The sequence below is a fragment of the Aquarana catesbeiana genome, linkage group LG01 (genome assembly GCF_042186555.1).
Source record: "Aquarana catesbeiana isolate 2022-GZ linkage group LG01, ASM4218655v1, whole genome shotgun sequence".
Classification (NCBI taxonomy): Eukaryota; Metazoa; Chordata; class Amphibia; order Anura; family Ranidae; genus Aquarana; species Aquarana catesbeiana.
Window position 1 is genome coordinate 287,785,062 of NC_133324.1, and position 23,161 is coordinate 287,808,222.

At 42.1% G+C, this 23,161-nt stretch overlaps 1 protein-coding gene across 1 annotated transcript in view; it reads right to left on the bottom strand.

Annotated features, from left to right (window-relative positions):
- The window catches only part of SLC5A1 (solute carrier family 5 member 1), a 132,014-nt gene that overhangs the window by 35,616 nt on the left and 73,237 nt on the right, over positions 1 to 23,161 (bottom strand). The window contains exons 7-9 of the mRNA XM_073629246.1: positions 9,409 to 9,489; positions 280 to 500; positions 54 to 189 (exon numbers count right to left, since the gene is read on the bottom strand). Of these exons, the coding sequence (XP_073485347.1) occupies positions 54 to 189; positions 280 to 500; positions 9,409 to 9,489 (438 nt within the window). The remainder of the gene's footprint in view (positions 1 to 53; positions 190 to 279; positions 501 to 9,408; positions 9,490 to 23,161) is intronic.

Sequence of the window (23,161 nt, forward strand, 5' to 3'; positions counted from 1 at the left end):
GTCTGTAAATTATTATTAGAAATATTGATCAAGGTCTTAAGTAATGCCTTTACTTGTGTACAGAATGCGACTGATCATTCCTGGGAACACCATCAGGAACATGGGTAAAAGTTTAAGATATCCACACAGCACACAGCCAGCCTTGACATGTGACATGTTTTTGGCCGAGAGACATCGCTGTACTATCACCTGGTAGAAAAAAACAAATTTTTGTTGACCTTACATTATTTGATTATCAGTAAAGGTACAACATCTGTGTTCACAGCTTATGTAAATTACCTGATCTGTACACCAGTACCACAGGGCTAGGATGCTTAAACCGAAGACAAGACCTGGCCATGGCATATCTCCTGTGATAGGATCCCGGAAAATGTGGAAGGCATCTTCCCGTGGAGTGTAGCATTTTGCGTCAACCGGTGTGCCATTATTTAAAATCTCGGTGGGAATGGCAGCCATGTATTTAGTCATAAAATTTTCATATCCTCCAACTTTGTTGAATGCTAAAAATATAGTTTTTGTGCTTAGTATTAACATAATATGAGGGTTGACTATAAGCTTAGTGCAGAAGTTATAAAAGTTCATCATATTTTAAACAATAACATAATTTAAGGCTGGTTATACACCGTCCAATATGGTAAGTTGGAAACCCAGTGCAGTCATTCTCAGTCATTTAAGCATAGAAAAGAAGCCCTGCCGCTGCCATCACCCAACCCCTAAAACCTAACCCCTAAAATGAATACTTAATCTTTCCTAAAACTTTACCAACCCCTGAACCCCCTCAATCTCACCCTAGCATTTAACCCAACATTTACATCAATCTTTACCACTTGAAGAGACCCTGTTTCCAGACTATCCATTTAAAAAATAATCTTCACATAGGATTCACATAGTTTAACATATTTTAGATGTGCCATCTACCTGTAAAAGCCTCCCTTGTGTAGATGTCCAAAAGCTATGAACATACAATCTAATGAGAGCGCCTAACAATCGTCCAACAGTCCAAGGTAATTTAATGATAAAATTGATTCATAGCAGAATAAAGCCAATGTGTTTTGGAGGCTAATCAGTGCTAAAAAATATGCACTGTCTCTGTACTAATGACACTGGCTGGGAAGGGGTTAACATCAGGGGTGATCAAAGGGTTAACTGTGTGTCTAGCCTGTGTTTTCTCACTATGTGGGAGGTGCTTTTACTAGGGGAAGGCAGAGAGCTGTGTCCCTGCTTTGCAGGAACACAGGATCAATGCCTTCCCCACTGACAGAATGGCAATCTTCCTTATTTACATAGGCAGACTGCCGTTCTGCCTGTGTAATGAACAGTTGGCGGGTGCCAGCGGACATCAAGTATGCAGTAGCTGCTGATCGGCTCCCACTGTGATTATTCAGTGGGCCGCCACGCCTGCGCACCCCCAGCATGGAAGTGCTGGATCACGTACTAGGTACTTTACTTCCTGGAATCCATTTGCCCTTAACTGAGGCATGCAGGCTGGAGGGTGTGCTTAGCTGAGAAGTTCCTCCTCCTCTCCTGAAGATTCCTGGGATATATGACATAATTTGCCTAGGCCTGGAACCCGGAAGTAATTGAAGAAATGTGAGATAAAAGTTTAAAACAAGTAAATATAATATACCTTCCGATTTGTTTACTAATGTTAGCAGCATAAGGATTAAAAATAGTCAATATTGATTGAGAGAGTTTCACCTTAAAACTTCCCCAATTCCTTAGAAACTGTGTTTTTATTGCTGCTTGTGTCCCTAATGATGGAATCCAACTTTCTATTGTGTCTGGCACCTGTAAATAGACAGGAAGAAAAAAAAATTGCCCTTGCTTCTTGTTCTGTGTGGGCGAGGGGAAATCCACACTGGCTTTGCAGACTGCAATAATACATTGAAAGAAATTCTACCCCTTTCTTCCAAAAAAGTAAGTTTAGTCTGTACTTGGATCTTAAAGCAGACCTTCAGTCATTTTTTCAACTTTCCATCTATTAAATCTTCTACCCTTGTTGTTTTAACTTTGGATAGTAAATAAGAAGGGCAGTTTTGGATAGTAAAATTTTTTTTTTCTGCCAGTAAATCCGTATACAGCCCACTTCCTGTTTCTTGTCCGGTAAAAAGCCTAGGCGCATGACATCATACACAGCTCTCTCTCTCACTCTGTGAGAGTTTGCCAGTAGGGGGGGGGGGGTGTGAGTCATAAGAGGGCCAATGAGAGCTGCAGAGCCGGAGGTGTGTCTGTGTAAATCCAGGCAGTGAACAGGCAGCAGCTTCGGCTGCCCACAGTTAAAATAGATGCAGCCAGACTCGGTGCAGGTAGGTTTCTGCAGCATATTTGGCAAGTACAGAATCACAGTATATATAAAATAATATGCAAAGTGGTTGGAGGGAAGCTTCAAAATGGCAAAGATGTTTTATTACAAATTATGTGAGCAGACTGCAGTTCCTCTTTAAGCGTTTGTAGAGTTTTTTTTCAACTATACATCACTGACATGTTTCTGTTTTGAGAGCTTGTCATCATTTGTTTACCAGGCCAAATCTGATCAATAAAGTCTAGTGATATACTAGGCAGACTGGGAATACATCACTAGGTTTTCACTACAAGATTTCAGTACTGTAGGGATTGCCTGACTTCAGTGATAACAGCTCCAGCTCATGATAAGGAAAGTAATGTTTTCAAGGGATTAACTTCATGTTAAAGTGGAACTTTACTCTATCAATCAACATTGAGTATTTTTAATCCTTATGCTGCTAGCATTAGTAAATAAATAGAAAAGGTATATTATATTTACTTGTTAAAAAAGGGAAGAAAAAACCTTGCCCTACCCCACTCTTCCTATCTCAGCACTATGGAGTAGCAGATGACTTCAGCACAGGTAGTAGTGTAGATAAAACCTAGATAAAATATCTCTCAACCAGCAGCCACTTAAAACAAGTTATAGATATACACAATAGATGCAAAATCTGAAACCGTTAGACAGTAGCAAATAAACATCAAAGCGGCGCTCCCATCAATTAATTGATGTTTATTTGCTACTGTCTAACGGTTTCGGATTTTGCATCTATTGTGTATATATTATATTTACTTGTTTTAAACTTTTATTTCACATGTCTTCAGTATCTTCCTGGTTTCTGGCCTAGGCAAATTATGTCATATATCCCCAGGAGTCTTCAGGAGAGGAGGAGGGGTTTCCTAGCTAAGTCCACCCTCCTGCCTGCATGCCTCAGTTAAGGGCAAATCATGGATTCTAGGAAGTAAATGCTACATGAATTATCTGCCCTTACTCAAGATGGCCACGGCCAGAAATGCTAGGAGGTGGTTTTCAAGGTGATTTCTCAGCAAAATAAAGCATGGAGACATGGATGGATGGGGGAGTTTGCTTTGAATATTACAAATGAATCAAATAGTGTTTTTGGTTTGTGGTGCTCAGATGCAGTGTAGTTCCACATTAAGGACATCTGTCAGGATATTATTGCTGTGTGTCCCCTCTTTAGGGGGGTGTTCTTTCATCTGCCGGGTAAGGGTTGTCAGATAGAACAGGAAGTAAAAGGAAGGGCAGTGTAGCTAGGCTTTGGGCTTATACTGATAAGCATATGCAGCTTGCTTTGAGCTGCATTTCGTTTGCATTTATTTGAGATCTGCACAAGAGATCATGCACAGTTCACTGACAAGTACACTTGAACTGTGTTTAATCTTTTTCTAAACAGCACCAACCTGCTTCAAGCTGCTATTGCATTCTAATTGACTAGTATCTGGGGGAGAAGCAGTTTCTAATGCTGTTTGTGCCCCCTCTCTATTTGTCCAGGTGATCATTATCACAAAGAGTGAAAGTGAAAGAAAATCACAAAAATATCGGCTTGTCACCAGAACAGGAATAGAATTGAACTCTAGTTTTTGGGGATGCTAGTTCTGGTGACCCTGCTGACAACCAAGGGGTCTCTTAGTTTGGAGGGATTTCCACTCACTGAAGAGAAATCTCCCAAATAGGATGCAGATGGTAAAAAAAACCTGATGGGGCATAACCCTCCTTTAGGCTGGGTTCACACTAGTGCAAATTGAATGCGGGTTTCAGGAGACTGTGACCGGCTCTTAATGGAGACGGTTCACACAGCTCCGGGACGGCTGCGGAGCAGTTTACAGAAGAGTCCTGTGCGTCTTCTGGTCTGTTTCAGGTCCGAATCCAGAAAAAAATTGGGCCTGATTCATCCCTGAAACGGAGAACATTGATGCTCAGTATAACCCCTACCACTCCCACTCTGCCTCAGTTTTGTGGCTAGCAATAGTAGGAATGTCTCTTAATGTACTCAAAAAAAAGGATTTTACAATAGGTAAAAAAAACTGTTTTCTTTATTGTACATTAAGGGACATAGAATTAAGTAATTAAGGTATTTTGAGATGTCCAAAAGGAGTCCACTTAAGGGTGTGTGTGCGGGGGGGGGAGGGGGGTGACACAACAAATAAAAGGTTGTCAGGCCCACAAAAACCAACAGGTTGACAGAAGAGACTCAGCAACCTTCCGATCAAAGCCAGCATCAGCTGAGGCCTGAACATCCACCTGATAAAACCTAACAATGTCCTGGTAAAAGTGAATAGAAGAAACCACCTTGAGAAAAAAAAGGAGGTCTTGGGACTCAAAACAACCTTTTCTTTGTGTAGCACAAAGGGTCCTTTAGAAGGTAAGGTAACCAACTCAGAGCCCGGCTTTGCAGAAGTGATGCCAACTTAATGAGACAGGTAATCCTGAAAATAAAAGGTATACAGAGGAATAACCCTGATGAGTTCAAAGGGTGGTTTCTAAAAACCTACAGAATGAGGCTAAGAGCCCATGGAGTCATTGGGGAGCATTCATAAGGAATAAGATGAATGGGACCATGTTCTAAGGCCTTCACTAAGAAGAGAAAGGAAAGCAATCTCTGAAAAAGAACCACCAAGGCAGAGACTTGACCCTTGAGAAAAGACAGGATTAGTTCCATGGAACCTTCCCTTGAACCAAGAGAAATATGTGTCCCAAGTGCAATGATAAAGTTTGTTATTTTCTAGCTTCATGAAATTAGGGATAACTGAATACAGCAGGCCCCTGTCCCTTGGGACCTAAGCTTCAACAGCCAGACATTTAAAGCCAGTGACGAAGAAGAAGGGTAAGCCAGGCTCTGGGACAGAAGATCTGGATGATCTGAGAGAACCCACAGAGAGTTTCCAGGAGACAAGAGGTCCGACCACGTCCACCTGGACAATTTAGTGCATTGAAGATCACCAGAATGCCCCGTATCGCTATCCTGTTGAACAGGAGAGAAAGGAGTTTCAGTGGAGGAAAGACAAGGATCATACTGAACTGATCCCAGAGTGACCAAAGCATTCACTGCAAAGGCTAGAGGTTTTCTGGACCTGAAGGCAAACCTGCTCAGTTTGTTGTTGAATCTGGAAGCAAGGATATCAATGTCTGGTATCCCACACTATGACAGGGGCTCTGAAACACATCAGGATGAAGAAACCATTCTTCGAAGTCCAGTTCTGCCTATGCCAGAGTCAAAATTGCTTCTTTTTGAGCTTCAAGACTTATGGTTCCTCTTTGATAGTTGCTTTAAGCCACTGCCTTGGCATTATCTGACTGAATCCTGGCCAAATTACTTTGCAGACAAGAGTTACAGTGTTGAAGGGTTAACCAAATCGCTGTGAGCTCCTGAATATTGATTGGGAGAAAAGCTTCCTTCAGTGGCTAAATCCTATGTACTGAGACAGTATCATGCCCAGCCCAACAGGCTGGTATCTGACATGATAACCTTCCAAACCAATGGGAAAAATAAATTCCCTGATTCCAGGGCTGGATTTGTGACTCACCATGCCAGACCAAGCTAGCAGGACCAATGTAACTATGCAATAAAATGCAACAGTGATTTAAAGTGCAGCCTCTATAATGCAATAAATCTTTTCTACAGTTTCAAACATACATACAGCAATGATTCCCAACTAAGTAGTTTATAAAAATAGAAGTGTGGGTTTTCAAAAATAACAAACATACATACTCATGAAGCCGCACATCAATACAGACTCACTAATCCCTATGATTAGGCTCTGAGGGGAGGAGTAAAATGCGTTGGGTGTCCTGGTGGGGGGTGTCCTGGTGGGAGCCCAGGCTGAGACTGCCATTCATTCCACTACCAGTCTGCATTGATGTGCAGCTTTATGGGATCCATCCCTTGCCCAACAGTTGTTTGGATCCACAATAAGCTCCTTCCCTGGCCTGCTCTAAGCGGCACACATTTTCCATTTTCCATTACCGGTTCACAAACATACATATTCACCTAGATGGATGCAGCATCGTTCCGATGCTGCATCTGTCCCCCTCAACCTCTAAGACCGAGAACTGAGCGATCAAACACTGCTGATCGCTCAGTTCTCTGTCTTCAGTGAGCAGAAAGCAGTGACTGGCAGTCTCTGCTCTGCCCCTCCAGAAGTTTGATGACCATCAGGATGAAACTTTCCCAATATAAAATGCATCTGTATAATGCCCCGCTCTAGAAATAGAAGCTTAATCTCATAAGGGAGCAACACATCACATTTTTAGGTCTGTTTGAGCGTATGTGTCCCAAAGTGTGATTTTAATGTGCTGTAGCTCCACCCACAACATTTTGTCATTGGTGGACTTCCTTAGGAGCGAATTGAACGGAACTATATAACACACAGAGCTGAGGGTTTTTTTACATACTCACTTAGAACATATGGGAGGTATATATATATATATATATATATATATATATATATATATATATATATATATATATATATATATATTTAATATTTAGTATCACAATTTATATATTATACATTTGGTGATAGGGAGGCAGGATTTGCTCCCACTTGCCTTTCCCCTCCAGCAGGCATGCCCCCTAAGGGGTCTTCAGGGACAGCGTTCCAACAGACAGACAGATGCATTACGTCCCTAGACCTGTAAAGCACACTGGGGCTGCTCATGTGTTGCACATAGGTACCCAGGCAGGCACCTTCAGGCAAATCCAATGCTAAAAGACGCAATACATGCTGGCTCTGCTTCTTCTTCTCAGTGGAGTCTGGGTATAGCTTCAATTGCATTGCCTGAGATCATCCAATCTAGAAATCTGCAAAGTAAACTCCTATCTGGCTCTGAAGCTACTGAAAATAAATGATCTAAAAGGAAAAGAGATCTTGATAAAATGTAAGAAAGGGGTTTCCTTCTTTCAGTAAAAGAAGATGTGCGATCTCTTGGGACACTAGCAAAACACTGAGGCAGGCTGGGAGTGGGAGGCCCTTGTTTGCCAGTGTCCAATCTCCTAAAGGCATTAGCATAATGCAATGTACATTGATTGCTTAATTCTGTGTCTGTTATTGCACAGCTAAGAAACGCTTTTTGATATACATACATTTACATGTTAGATTGCTGTAGGGTCAATCACGTGTGTCATGTAAAACAACAGTGGCAAATCTCTGATTGCTTTCTGTTTTTGGTAAAAGAATTACTGTATGGGTCTATAGGACCTCTAGCACCTAAAGCAAATAGAATATACAGTGCCTTGAAAAGTATTTATACCCCTTGAACTGTTCCACATTTTGTCATGCTACAACCAAAAACGTAAATGTATTTTATTGGGATTTTATGTAATAGACCAACACAAAGTGGCACACAATTGTGAAGTAGGAGGAAAATGATAAATGTTTTTCAACATTTTTTACAAATAAATATCTGAAAAGTGTAGTGTGGATTTCTATTCAGTCCCCTTTACTCTGACACCCCTAACTAAAATGTAGTGGAACCAATTGCCTTCAGAAGTCACCTAATTAGTAGAGTCCACTTGTGTGTAATTTAGTCTCATTATAAATACAGCTGTTCTGTGAAGCCCTTAGAGGTTTGTTGAGAACCTTAGTGAACAAACTACATCATGAAGGCCAAGGAACTCACCAAACAGGTCAGGGATAACGTTCTGGAGAAGTTTAAAGCAGGGTTAGGTTATAAAAAATATCTCAAGCTTTGAACATCTCACGGGGCACTGTTCAATCCATTATCCGAAAATGGAAAGAGTATGGCACAACTGCAAACCTACCAAGACATGGCAGTCCACCTAAACTGACAGGCCGGAAAAGGAGAGCATTAATCAGAGAAGCAGCCAAGAGGTCCATGGCAACTCTGGAGGAGCTGCAGAGATCCACATCTCAGGTGGGAGAATCTGTCTACAGGTCAACTATTAATCATGCACTCCACAAATCTGGCCTTTATGGAGGAGTGGCAAGAAGAAAGCCATTGTTGAAAGAAAGTCATAAGAAGTTCTGTTTGCAGTTTGTGAGAGGCCATGTGGGGGACACAGCAAACATGTGAAGAAGGTGCTCTGGTCAGATGAGACCAAAATAGAACTTTTTGGCCTAAGAGCAAAATGCTATGTGTGGGAGAAAACTAACACTGAACATCGCTATGAACACATTATCCCCACAGTGAAACATGGTGGTGGCAGCACCATGTTGTTGGGATGCTTTTCTTCAGCAGGGACAGGGAAGTTGTTCAGAGTTGATGTGAAGATGCTTGGAGCCAAATACAGGGCAATCCTAGAAGAAAACCTGTTAGAGTCTGCAAAAGACTTAAGACTGGGGCAGAGGTTCACCTTCCAGCAGGACAACGACCCTAAACATACAGCCAGAGCTACAATGGAATGGTTTAGATCAAAGCATATTCATGTGTTAGAATGACACAGTCAAAATCCAGACCTAAAGCCAATTGAGAATCTGTGGCAAGATTTGAAAATTACTGTTCACAGACGCTCTGCATCCAATCTAACAGAGCTTGAGCTATTTTACAAAGAAGAATGGGCAAAAATGTCACTCTCTAGGTGTGCAAAACTGGTAGAGACATACCCAAAAAGACTTGCAACTGTAATTGCAGCGAAAGGTGGTTCTACAAAGTATTGACTCAGGGGGGCTGAATGCAAATGCACCCCACACTTTTCACATACTTATTTGTAAAAAAATGTAAAAAACAATTATAATTTTCCTTCTACTGTACTTCACAATTATGTGCCACTTTGTGATGGTCTATCACATAAAATCCCAATAAAATACATTTATGTTTTTGGTTGTAACATGACAAAATGTGGAGAATTTCAAGGGGTATGAATACTTTTTCAAGTCACTGTAATCAATATGATAGGAAGGGTAACCCCCCCCCCCCCCCCAAACAAGCATGTCCTGGTTAGCATTCTGTAGTAAACTTCTAAAGGACTGGATATTTGCTAATAGACCGAAAGACTGGATCATTGCTCACAAATATAAGAGGTGTATGTCCACTCTAATTCAAATTATACTTACAAAGTCAGAGATAAAGCCTGCTATTATCCAGAAGCTGCTACCACTCCCACATCCACACTAAATATGTTGTGCATGGTGATATAAACTTACCAAACCCCATGAGGATGAAGGATCCTACAAGCATGATAATAGTCTGTAGAGTATCAGTGTAGATAACAGCTGCCAAACCACCTGAAAGAGACAGAGACAGTCTATCAGATGTGGAAAAATAACTATGCAAAGGTACCTACTATACAGGAAAGTCAGAGTAGAAGAACAGGGTATGACATTGCCATTTATGACAAGAATAGCATTCAAATAACATTAAAGTGATACTAAAGGCTAAAAAAAAAACCTGCTTCTTACAATGATATTGCACAGAATATAATTTTTCTCTTCTTCTGGCAGTTCCCCACGGCACTGCCAGCTTCTCACTCCCTTTGGTGCCTCCTGCATCAAGCTACATGCCAAGGAGGCACCTGTGTGTGCGTGCTCTCAATCCAGGCTGTGTGCATCCATAGACACACATAGTACTGGTAAGCTGCGTCCCTGATCGCTCATCACAAGAGTTTGACATCAGCAGGAGCCTACAGTTCCACTGACCTCAGTTTTTCCTGTGAAAACAGGAAGTGAAGGGAGTGGGTGCTGGAGCCAGAGACAGTGCAGGAGCCATGTAAGTGTTTAGGGACAGGAGGGGTAGGACAAGTAGTGGGACATTTTTAACCAAATTCAGAGAATGCATTAAGGTAAAAAACATTCAGATTTTAACCATTTGCCTACCAGGCCAATTCTGACATTTCTCTCCTTCATGTAAAAATCATCATTTTTTTGCTAGAAAATTACATAGAACCCCCAAACATTATATATGTTTTTTTAGCAAAGACCCTAGAGAATACAATGGCGGTCATTGCAACTTTTTATCTCGCACGGTATTTGCGCAGCAATTTTTCGAATGCATTTTTTTGGAAAAAAAACAGTTTTGTGCTTTAAAAATAAATAAATAAATATATACAAAAATATATATATATATATATATAAATAAATAAATAGATACCTAACATGTCACGCTTCAAAATTGCACACACTCGTGGAATGGTGCCAAACTTCGCTACTTAAATATCCCCTTAGGCGACGCTTTAAAAATTTTTACTGGTTACATGTTTTGAGTTACAGAGGAGGATTAGGACCAAAATTATTATTGCTCTCACTCTAACGTTCGCAGTGATACCTCACATGTGTGGTATAACACCGTTTTCTTCTGCGTGCAAGCTCACAGGGACAGGGGCGCTTTAAAAAAAAAAAAATGTATTGTTAATTTTACTTTATTTATTTTAGCTTTTTTTTTTTCCCCAAAAATTTTTTTTGATCACTTTTATTTCTATTACAGGGAATGTAAACATCCCTTGTAATAGGAATAAGCATGACAGGTACACTTTACAGTGAGATATGGGGTCAATAAGACCCCACATCTCACCTCTAGGCTGGGAAGCCTGAAATAAAAATAAAAAAAGATCACCGCTTCCCAGCCGAAGCGGCGATGGTTTTTTTAATACAGAGGCCGGGCGTGATGCATAACATCGCGCCCGGCCTCCAAATGATCATAGAGACTCCAGCGACCATCTGGTCCGCCCGAAATCTCTATGCTCAACATCCGGGGCTGGCGGATCCTGTGTCCGACTCACCGATCGTAGCGGTGAGTCGGTAGAAGCACAGGAGGGCGGCAGGAGGGGGGGTGTCCCCTCTCGCCTCCCGTAAGAACGATCAAGCGGCGGAACAGCCATTTTGATCATTCTTATGTAGCAATAACTCTCGGTAAAGCTGCTGGTTTATAGCGGGCTGTTACCGTCACCTTCGTTACCTCAATTTCACCAGAACCGGGTCTAGGGTCCCGTTGAGTTTAATACCAGACAATGTAGGCACCGGACACTTGAGTATCTTTTCCAATGCTTTAATAAACGTGATTAAAGGAAGTAGCAGGAAAGAGGCAGAAGAAGAGTTGCATGGAAGTTCAAATACCTTTTCTTAGTGGATCATTATAACTTGGAATCTTGTAGTCGAATGTGCTCTCACTTTAGAGTTGAATCTTTGCCCGCCTGGATAGGTTTCTCTCACTAACCTAGCAGCCAGTACGCAGCACGAACAAAAGTCTCTGCCACAGACTTGAATGAACTAGAAACCCGTACGATCCTCTGCCACAGGATGTAATGGTTTACAATGAATAGCAAACACAGCACAGAACCTTTAAGCCGACCTGGCAGTACTATGCGGTAGGTTAACTTTAGGATGCGTCCTCCAACTGAGTCACCAGGCCCCTCTCCAGACCAGCACTCTGCATGATCCTTCCATGACGGGTCCTCCCCTGGGATCTTCTCAGTTGTTCAGCTTCTTCCCGTAGGACAGACAGCCCAGGACCATTCCCTTGCCACTATGGTAGGCCCCAGACAGGCTTCTGGGCCCACCTACACGCTGCAGCAACGTGGGCCTCCCGATCGGAGGATCACGAGGTAGTACTCCTAACACATACCTGTCGGCCAGGAGGGCCAGCAGGTGGAACGAAAGACCCCTAAAACATGGCGTCTGCTCCATAAATACCCTCTCCCAGAATGCAACTCGGAGGACCACCTCCACCGAGTTATCTCTGGGACAGAGGAGCACTTATACACTTCAACGTGTTGCCTTTCCAACACCGGCCCATAGTAACAACGACACCCACAGGCACAGTGTGAAATTACATGCAACTCAGCTGAGCTGGAACAGAGACAAATCTGACTATGTATAACCCACTAAATTTACCTATCAGCAGTAGATTAAAAATCTACCAGCGCTACATACTCCCTCCACTACAATAGACGTTGTCCTCAACGTCTGTCAAAATAACTCCCAAGCCTGAGAGTAGGTATTTGAACTTAAAAAAAACTTGGATGAAGAGGAAGAAAGGACAGTATAGAAATATTACAGTTTTAATATTTATAGAATAACACATTCACATCCGTGAAAGAAATCACATTTAGAACTGTTACAAGCCCCACTATCTGAAAAGCCTAACAGCTTGATAGGAGGTCCAGTTGTTCCTGAAAAAACAAAGTTAGACACACGCTAAACATGTACAATGTCCTCACTAAACATTTTAGGAGCAAAGCCTCATTCCAAAAGAAGAATGACACTCTCTTCCCATAGATTTTCCTTTTAATAGAAACAAACTAGAGTAACTTAAAAAGTCCATCCCTGTAATGAGCCCCTAGCTCGCTCGGTTCCACTCTCCCGACACTCACTTCATACTGCGACCAGTACCTCACATGGATGGAGGGGAGAACTTTTCCCTGGTGTCGCTGCTCACGGGCTAGCGCTTCCTTCCAGAGTTCACAGTGGATAGAATCAAACCATCCTAGCAGGACCTGCTCTGATACTGGTCCTCTGTGCTGTATCTCCTTCTCTCTCAACCTCCTTCTGAATTCCTCATCCATGGTGGCTGGTATCTCTCCTCTCCTGCTATCCTGCTACCTTGGATCCAGGTGATGGTTTGGATGTGTTCACGGCAAGGAAGCACGATCCCACCATTCCCTCCATGGCTCTCAAGTAAGTCTTTCAGTGTGGCTCTCCTGCAGGCTGGTTTGGAGTGTCCCAGTAACTGGAGAGCAAATCCCACTGCTGCCACCAATGTAACAAGCCCCTTGCTCCCTCGGTTCCACTCTCCCGACACTCCTCTGCAGCTATAGAATCAGATTGCAACGTCTGATGGTTCGGTCATCCGATGCTCTGGGACTAGAACTACAGCTCTGTGCCGTTCTAGTCCAGTTGTGATAGCTCAGAACAAACACCAGGCAGGCTGTATGTAAGTTCAAACAGGAATCTCTTTTATTGCAAAATACAGGCTTTTATACACTAAAAGTGGAGGTGCAGACCTCCTGCTCATATTACTCTAACAATACAGCTGTAACCTAATTAACCTAATTAACATGAGCTAATTAACTAATCCCTTTAGACAGCCTAGATGACTCAGACATGACCGTTAGGCCAGACTGGCCGTCTTTTAGTTCAGAAAATCCAATCAACATTATCACAATCAATATAGACTCTTCTTCACACAATAGCAGAGTTAATTAACACAAATAACAATGGGGATCTAATGACTCTTAGATCCCATAGTAGACTTATTTACAATACACATTTTAGCAGACAATAGACAGACAGGTGTTGGAATTTACATCAGCATCTCCTAACAGTATCTGTCCCAGCATTATGAATCAGCCACTATTCCAATATGGCAAATCCAGGGTCCCCAGAGTCTGTGTGTCCTGGGGGACCAGGACCTGAATCCACAGTAATACCACCTCAAGGGTCCTCAGGCATACAGCTCACAAAGAGCACCGTTCCCCCAAATGCAAGGGCCCCCGATTGATCGACAAGAGGCTAGCATACAGTCCCCTCCAAAAGTCTCTTTCCCGGCTAGGTCTGTCACAATCCCTATCTTTGAAGAAAATCCAGCTAGCAAAGAGTCTTTGAATTTGGAAACGCTGGGATAAATATCATTTCTTGACCATGAAGATCTCTATATACTGACACTCTCTAACTATATACCCCAAAGTTCTTCACAATCACCAATAAAACCGGGGATCTGACAATGTCAGTTTCTTTCCCAGTTTATCCACTGTAGTGATAAAGTACACAACATCATCTTTTCCAGGTCTGCAAATGACCACTTTGTCAGCATAGATGTGCCGACCATAGTTCCAATGTAAGAAACATCCACTGAAACGTTCATCCATGGCAACAGAACACCCAATTCCCTGGAAAGGTTTTGGCACAGACAAATAGTCCCAAACAGCTTCACTGTACCACTGTTCCCGGTTGGCCTCAATTTCCTGCATAATTTCCTGAGTAACATAGGGAAATTCCAGACCATATTCTGTGGCAACTCGTTTAGTGAGCATTCTCTGCAAACGGCAAAGGTCTATTTTTCCCCAAACCAGGAGGCACACAAGAGTTCAGTGATTTGCTGACCATAGACCCGACGGTGTCAGAAGCAAACTAGCAACTTTAGACAATGTCTCTTTGGTAGTACTGTGCGGCTACACACAAGGTGATGTCTTCCCAGAATCCAGGGCTGTCCACTCTGAGAAAGTTAAGGCAGAAGCAACATCTTCACCCTGGGCCCACAATAGTTCCTGTGACATAGTCTCAAACAAATCATCATCACCGGAGAGATCCGACATGGAATCTATCTCCGAGTCTCTCAACTCTTCTGCTGGCAAATATTTACAAAGAGTCCCAGGTACGTTCCCCTTTGATCTCTCACCCGTTCCTGACGTGGACTTCTCCGGATCCATATATTTCTCCGGTTCGGGTAGTCTCCGGGGCAGGCCTTGACCACGGCCGCGGGAAGCCTTCACATATCCCACCTTCCTCTGGACAGGTGCAACAGGGATAGGTGTAGTAGACGCGGAAATCAAAGTAATGTCCGCTGATGAATCGGTAACAGCGACATCTTCCTCGGAAGCACTCACGGTAACAGGCAAGATCACGGCCTATTGCTCTCCAGCAGCAATGGCAGCAGTTTCCACTGTGGCAATTCCTGTAGCCCAATCCACTCGATAAGCATGGGGCGATACGGTAGGTTGCTCCACTGTGAACAAATATTCCCCGCACTGCAAACAACGAACAAATGGACGGAGATGTATGGCCAGCCCTTCACACCTATGGCAAAGCATGCCCAGCCCTTCAATATCTCCAACTGTGTATAGCACAAACCGCCCCTGCGGCTTCAAACGAATGCCAGTATCTGTCAACAGGGTTCCGGTCAGCATAGCACCCGCAGCGGTACTTGTAGGAAACATCTTAGATCCCATAATTGGCGGTACCAACGGAAAAGAAGACATGGCTGCACTCTGATCTTCTGAGCACGATCACAAGGCCTCTCTTCTTCTCTGGCACCAAACACACACACGTCCCACGCGGTAACAAGTAGGTTAGGCTCCTCCCACTTGTTCCTCTGAACACGTAGCTCCCGGGCTTTTACTTCTCACCCGCAGCCTACGCAGTCAGAAATAAAGTCCTGCAATTTAACCCCTTCTTCTCCTGGAAAATGACAAAGTCCAGAAACTTCTACCGTAAACTCCCGGTAAAACACTTCTCAGGGTTGCGGGAGGTTGACGGCTAACAATCCTGGACGACGCCCCCACATGTAGCCATAACTCTCGGTGGAGCTTCTGGTTTATAGCGGGCTGTTACCGTCACCTTCGTTACCTCAATTTCACCAGAACTGGGTCTAGGGTCCCATTGAGTTTAATACCAGACAATGTAGGCACCGGACACTTGAGTATCTTTTCCAATGCTTTAATAAACGTGATTAAAGGAAGTAGCAGGAAAGAGGCAGAAGAAGAGTTGCAGGGAAGTTCAAATACCTTTTCTTAGTGGATCATTATAACTTGTAATCTTGTAGTTGAATGTGCTCTCACTTTAGAGTTGAATCTTTGCCGGCCTGGATAGGTTTCTCTCACTAACCTAGCAGCCAGTACGCAGCACGAACAAAAGTCTCTGCCACAGACTTGAATGAACTAGAAACCCGTACGATCCTCTGCCACAGGATGTAATGGTTTACAATGAATAGCAAACACAGCACTAGAACCTTTAAGCCGACCCAGCAGTACTATGCGGTAGGTTAACTTTAGGATGCGTCCTCCAACTGAGTCACCAGGCCCCTCTCCAGACCAGCACTCTGCATGATCCTTCCATGACGGGTCCTTCCCTGGGATCTTCTCATTTGTCCAGCTTCTTCCCGTAGGACAGACAGCCCAGGACCATTCCCTTGCTGCCGTGGTTGGCCCTAGACAGGCTTCTAGGCCCACCCACACGCTGCAGCAACGTGGGCCTCCCGATCGGAGGACCACGAGGTAGTACTCCTAACACATACCGGCCAGGAGGGCCAGGAGGGCCAGCAGGTGGAACGAAAGACCCCTAAAACATGGCGTCTGTCCCATAAATACCCTCTCCCAGAATGCAACTCGGGGGACCACCTCCACCGAGTTATCTCCGGGACAGAGGAGCACTTATACACTTCAACGTGTTGCCTTTCCAACACCGGCCCATTGTAACAACGACACCCACAGGCACAGTGCGAAATTACATGCAACTCAGCTGAGCTGGAACAGAGACAAATCTGACTATGTATAAACAGATAACCCACTAAATTTACCTATCAGCAGTAGATTAAAAATCTACCAGCGCTACACTTATGATGCACAGATTCGCCAGCTCTAAAAGACGATATCTGAATGATGCCTGTAGCTATAGGCATCACTCAGATATCCCCGCTCAAAGCCAAGGACGCCATTTGGCGTATGGCGGGCGGGAAGCGGTTAAAACCACTTTAACCACTTGCTGACCATCTAACATAATAGCACGGTGGCAAAGCGCTCTTCCTGCGCTGGATCACGTACTAGGTAGCAAAAGCCGATCTGCGGGTCTCGACCAGTGGCCAGTGATTGGCCACTGGCACCTGCTGATCGGCTCAGTGAATCGCAGAACAGAGCTCTGTGATTGTAAACAATACAGAGCTCTGTTCACTGACAGGGGATCTTGCTGTTTTTCTTTTCCTTAAGCAAGGGGAAAGAACAACAAGATGCTTAGTAAAAGCAGCACATAACACACACATTACACATAGTTAGGCATACATTTAACCCTTTAATCACCCCCTTCCTACCCAGTGTCATCAGCACATTGTAGTATACAATTAGTAGTATAAAAAAAAAAAAATTCCAGTATATATCCCATAGTTTGTAGATGCTATAACTGTCAGACAAACCAATCAATATACACTTATTGGAATGTTTTATCAAAGATATGTAGCAGAATACATTTTGGCCAAAATTTATGAAGAAATTATTTTTTTTATAGGAAATGTTTTTTTTTTGCAGAAAGTAAAAAATGTTTTTCTCTTCAAAATTTTTCCATTTATATTGCAAAAAATAAAAACCCAGTGGTGGACAAATACCGCCAAAAGAAAGCTTTATTTGTTTGAAAAAAAATTATATAAATTTTGTTTGGGTAGAGTGTTGCATGACCACGCAAACACCAGTTACAGTAGCGCTGTGCTGAATAGCAAAAAATGGCATGGTCATGAAGGGGGTTAAATCGTCCGGAGCTGAAGTGGTTAATGTGTATTTTCACTTTTGCAGTCAAGTTCTAGCAAACTTCACTATAGTGTTATGATTAATATATTATACCTTAAAAAAAAAAAATTAAAGGCTAAAGCCTTGTACACACGATCGGATTGTTGGCCAACAAAACCGTGGACTTTTGTCCAAAGGGCATTGGCCCAAACTTGTCTTGCATACAAACGGCAAGGAATTGTCTGCCAACAAATACGAACGTAGTGACGTAATACATTGTTTTTCAGCTCTTTAGCGCCACCCTTTTGCCTCCTTCTGCTAAGTTCATGTTAGTAGAAGTTTGGTGAGTGTTGATTTGCGCTTTTCATTTCGCACTTTTCATTTCGTGCTTTTCAGTTCGTTTCTGTCGTTCGTCAACCAGCCATGTTGCAGAATCGGAGGAGATAATGTGTTATTTATTTTTGGCCTGGGAGTTGTTGCTTTGACATTATTTTTTGGTTGAATAATGATTTGATATATTTTCTATATTTTTGGATGCATAGAATGCACTTTTTGGTTAAGTTCTATTGGCAGATACCATGTCTAATTTTATTTGTTTTCTTTTTTTAATGCACAATAAAAAATTGTGGAGAATAATACTTGGCTATGTGTTTTACTTCAAATGACAGTTTGGGATTAGGCAGTTACATTTAAAAAAATACAATGTAAAATTGACAAGGGACACCAACATAGCTGTATCTTTGATTTTAAAAACTACGGGATAATGATGTTGTGGTAACTTGCACAAATGAAAAAAAAAAAACATAATAACATTATTCTTGATATCACTAGAAAAAAAGGCCTTTGAAAAATTGTTTGCAATAACTCCATCAGTATCACCAGCAAAGCAGCTTCATAATTATCCCATTAAAGAAGAAGAGAATGTGCGCTGCATTTCGAGATCTCATAATTTGCCACGTCACGAATGTTAATTCTCTATTACGAGCGCTAGTTTACAAGACCGACCGCTTCTGGCTCGTCCTTGCTTCCGAGCATGCGTGTTTGTACTTTGGACTTTTGTCCGACGGACTTGTGTACACACGCTCGGAAAATCCGACAACACACATTTGTCCTTGGAAAATTTAAAAACCTGCGATCCAACATTTTCCACCAACAGCCTGTCATCACACATTTCCTGTCGGAAAATCCGATCATGTGTACGAAGCTTAACTCCACCTTTTAGACCATGTTACATGTTACAATGAGGCAAACAGACTTTTCTCATTGGAACACAAGTGCAGTAATTACCGCTCTCAGAGTCCATTGACATTTCTTCCAGGTCTCTCACTGAAAATCCATACCTTGGTAACAAGAAGCTGGAAGAGTCTGCAGGAACCTGTGCATTGCACCAACAATCCGCTGATCGTGGTTGCAATGCTTTGTAGGCTCATTTGCAAAAAAATATTAAATTGGCATTTTTCTGCTGCAAATATGGGTGCATTTTTTTATTTTGTGTAAAAGGTGAAGTTAGCCTTTAAATATTGCTAACCTTTTAGATGTTTCTGAGGAGAAGGTGTCATAATATGATAACCCATGATGTATGAGATAACTCAAATAACAATGAAGGGAGAGATTTTGAAAATGGGCGACTTTAACATGCCAGACATTATTTAGAGTTTTCAAACTGCGCTTACAAGCAGGAGCAGAGATATTCTGGATGCATTGAAATAAGTTTCTCTAAAATAGTAAAATGCCCAGACAGAGGAAGATTATAGTCTAAAAATGCACTGAAAAATGGGGAATGATTGTCTCATGTTGGGGTGGCAGAAAAGGTTCTAGTGTTCACCAATATCTTTGGTTTGATATTCAAACAAAAATGAAAAGTTCATATAAAAAAAATATATATTTTTTTTATATTTTAAAGGAACACATATTGCTGAGAGATAAATTCCTTAACCACTTGACCTCTGAAAGATTTACCCCCCCTTCATGACCAGGCCATTTTTTGCGATACGGCAAATTTAACTGGCAATTGCGCAGTCATGTGACACTGTAACCAAATAAAATGTATGTAATTTTTTTACCACAAATAGAGCTTTCTTTTGGCGGTATTTGATCACCTCTGCGTTTTTTATTTTTTGCTCTATAAACAAAAAAAGACTGACAATTTTGAAAAAAAAAATAATAATAATAATATTTTTTTCTTTCTGCTATAAAACATATTGAACAAAAAAAAAATATCAAAAATTAAATTTCTTCATAAATTTAGGCCAATATGTATCCCGCTACATGTTTTTGGTACAAATAAATCCCAATAAGCGTATATTGATTGCTTTCCGTGAAAATTATAGCGTCTAAATAATATGGTATACATTTATGGAATTTTTTATTTTTTTATACTAGGAATGGCAGCGATCAGCGACTTATAGCGGGACTGTGATTTTGCGGCAATTGGATACTGACACTTTTGACACTTTGCAAGAACCAGTGACACCAATACAGTGATCAATGCTAAAAATATGCACTGTCATTGTACTAACACTGGCAGGGAAGGGGTTAAACATCTAGGGTGATCAAAGGGTTAACTGTGTGCCTAGCCAGTGTGCTGCTTTTACCAGGGAAAGTGATACATTTTATTCCCTGCTTTGCAGGAAAACAAAATCTATCCCTTCCCCCTGTCAAAACGGAGATCTGCCTTGTTTACATAGGAAGATCTCCCTTCTGTGTGTTTTACCCACAATCAGCGGGGGCCGGCAGACCTCCAGTGCCTGGCTCCCGCAGATTGGCCCGCTCGTGCCCCCTGCAGGCAGAAGTGCAGAGAGCCCCCCTGCTGCGTTAAATCTGCTATGGGACGGACCTGAAGCCGCTAAAATTAATTCAAAATTTGGAATACAACTGAGTCAGTAATCACTGGGCATTGTCTACCATCCTGAAGGCAACTAGATTATATGCCAGGCAAATTTGTAAGTGTAAACAAAGGGAAAAATCATTATGGTTCACTAAAGAATTAAAGCTGGGAAAAAATAGTTAAAATCGCATCTGGTTCAGCAGGGACCGGGTGGGACTTGAACCATGTATGGGCAGGATGAATGTACCCAAGTTGATCGATCAATCCCCCCCCGCCATGAAAACACAATAGCCCCATGGGAGGGATTCCACAGTCAGTGTTGATGGGGGAATTGAACAATTTTCCATGGTTGCAGGAAAGAAAATCGCTCCATATAAGGCCAGCTTAAACGGGATAGTAAAGAAAAAAAAATAGACAAATAGAGGCCAAACATATTGTCAGAGAAAATGGCTAAACCCATTTAGAAAGGAGACAAAACCTTTTTTTTAGGTATTTATGGGGGCTGTAAAGTCAGAAGGTTTTTTATCTTAATGCATTCTATGCATTAAAGCGGGGGTCCACCTATCTATCGTTTTTTTTTTTTGGAGTTCATTCACAAACTTTTCTTCTCATGATTATCTACTCACATGTTCTGTGTAATAAGTCCGCCTGTGTCCGATTTTGTTGTAAAGAATAACTTATAAAATTCACTGAAGGCGGTTTCCATCTTCATTGTGGGCATTTGAAGCCCACAAGCATGTATTTCCTGGATGCGGTGAATGCTGTGCTCCCAGCATTCACCGAGATGTTGTGATGACGCTGTTGCACAATGCATGCTGGGAAGCCTGAGACTAGCTCCCAGGGGACTGTGGGAGTTCTGGGAGAGGCTAGAAACACGCCTACTCCCATGGGAGGAAAACCAGGAAGTGCAAAGAAGATTAGAAAAAAAAAAGGTAATTACGGCGATTTCAATTTTTTTACACAGCATGTCAGCATCTAGGCAAGGAAGAGAATGCATAGAGATAATGTTCAAAATTTGGGTGGAACCCCGCTTTAAGATAAAAAGCCTTCTGTGTGCAGCAGACCCCCTCGCCCCCCCTAATACTTACCTGAGGTCCCTCTCTGTCCAGCGATGTCCACGAGTGTCTTGGCCGTCCAGGACTCTTCCTCCTGATTGGCTGAGACACACTCAAAGCAAAGTATTTGATACGGTTCCACAAAATATGTGCAAGCTGTGACTTATCCCTTGTAGGGTTCGGTGAAGAGATCTTTAAGAAGAGAGACCAGTCACTAGTGGTGTACCATATGCCTTTACTAGGTCTACTGGGTCCTGCTCTAATTAAATGAATGCTAATAATTGGCAAAAGAATGAAGATGGTGACGTTTTATATGTGAATGTTTTATACAAGGGTTCTTCAAAAAGTTTGAACTTTATTATATTTATAAAAGTGCGGAAACTTTTTGAAGACCCCTCATGTATAATCATATGGTAAAAAAAAAATTCAAGGTGTTAATAGCAAAACATGCGATAAGAACATTACTGACACATGACAGTTTGAAGTGACACAATGCTCTTGTTTAAAAAAGGAGAAATCTTTTCGAGTATGTATTCCTAACCCAAAAAAGTACCTTCTGTTGCTCCCAGCCTTCTTCAAATTCCTGTTTTTTTGCTGCTGTGATCCAACATACTGTTAGAGGGTGGCTACTAACCTGCGCAGCTCAGGATATGCAGCCATATGGCACCGTAGGGGCCGTCAGATCACAACTGTATGAATTACTTTTATAAATATTGCTTAAGGAGTAAAGGAGTGCAACAGTGCAGAAAACAGAACACAGCCTGCAGCAAAGAGCAAGGAGAAGAAGGAACCATAGTGGAGGAGTGGAACAGTGCCTATTATAGCACACAGCCTACAACAAGGAAACAGGAGGAGAAGGGGCCATTTTGGAAGAGAAGAACCGTGCAGTTTACAGCGCAAAATCTTCAGCACATAGTCAGAGACAGACGGAGCTACAGCAGAAGAGGGAAAGCACCACAGGAGATAAGGAACTATAGTGGATGAATAGACCAGTGTAGATTATAGAATACAATCTGCAACACAGAGCCAGGGGAGATAAATAGCTGACTGGTGGAGTGGAACAGTGCATATTACAGAATATAGCCTGTGATACGAAACCAGAAGGTTTGTGGAGCAGTCATGATTAGAAGAGAGGAGGGAGTACAATATCAAAGAAAGGAGAAGAGAAGGAGGTGGTACTCATTGGTACCCAGTAATTATATTTTCACAATTCTCTACACCTGAAACTTGCTCATTCAATATCCCACTAGCCTTACTGCTGGCAATGGAACAATGTAAATGAGAAAAAGGGTAGACAGGGCATAAAATTAACCACACAAAGACCATCAAAATAGAGTGCAAGCTGGGATGAAAAGCTGCACAATCATTACATGCATCCTGTTTGTTCTATGTATGGCTTTGTTCAAGAGTATATAATACATAAAAGCTTAGTAGTCAGGGCTGCCTTAATGCATGGGCACTCCTGGGCACTGCCTAGGGGTCCCAGGTGCATGGGGACCCCATAATAATCTTGCATTAGGTCCTAACTCAAAACTGCGCTTGGATGTTAATGCGATCCACAATAAAAAAAATGATAAAAAGCAGCGGCTCTGCTGCGAGATATCTTCCACAGAACAGATTCAAATATGTCAAAAAGAGCCGCACTATAAAACAGTGATAATCAAAACATATACAGTGCCTTGAAAAAGTATTCACACCCTTTGAAATTTTCCACATTTTGTCATGTTACAACCAAAAACGTAAATGTATTTTATTGGGATTTTATGTGATAGACCAACACAAGTATTGACTCGGGGGGGCTGAATACCAATGCACGCCACACTTTTCGCAAATTTAATTGTAAAACATTTTGAAAAATATTTATCATTTTCCTT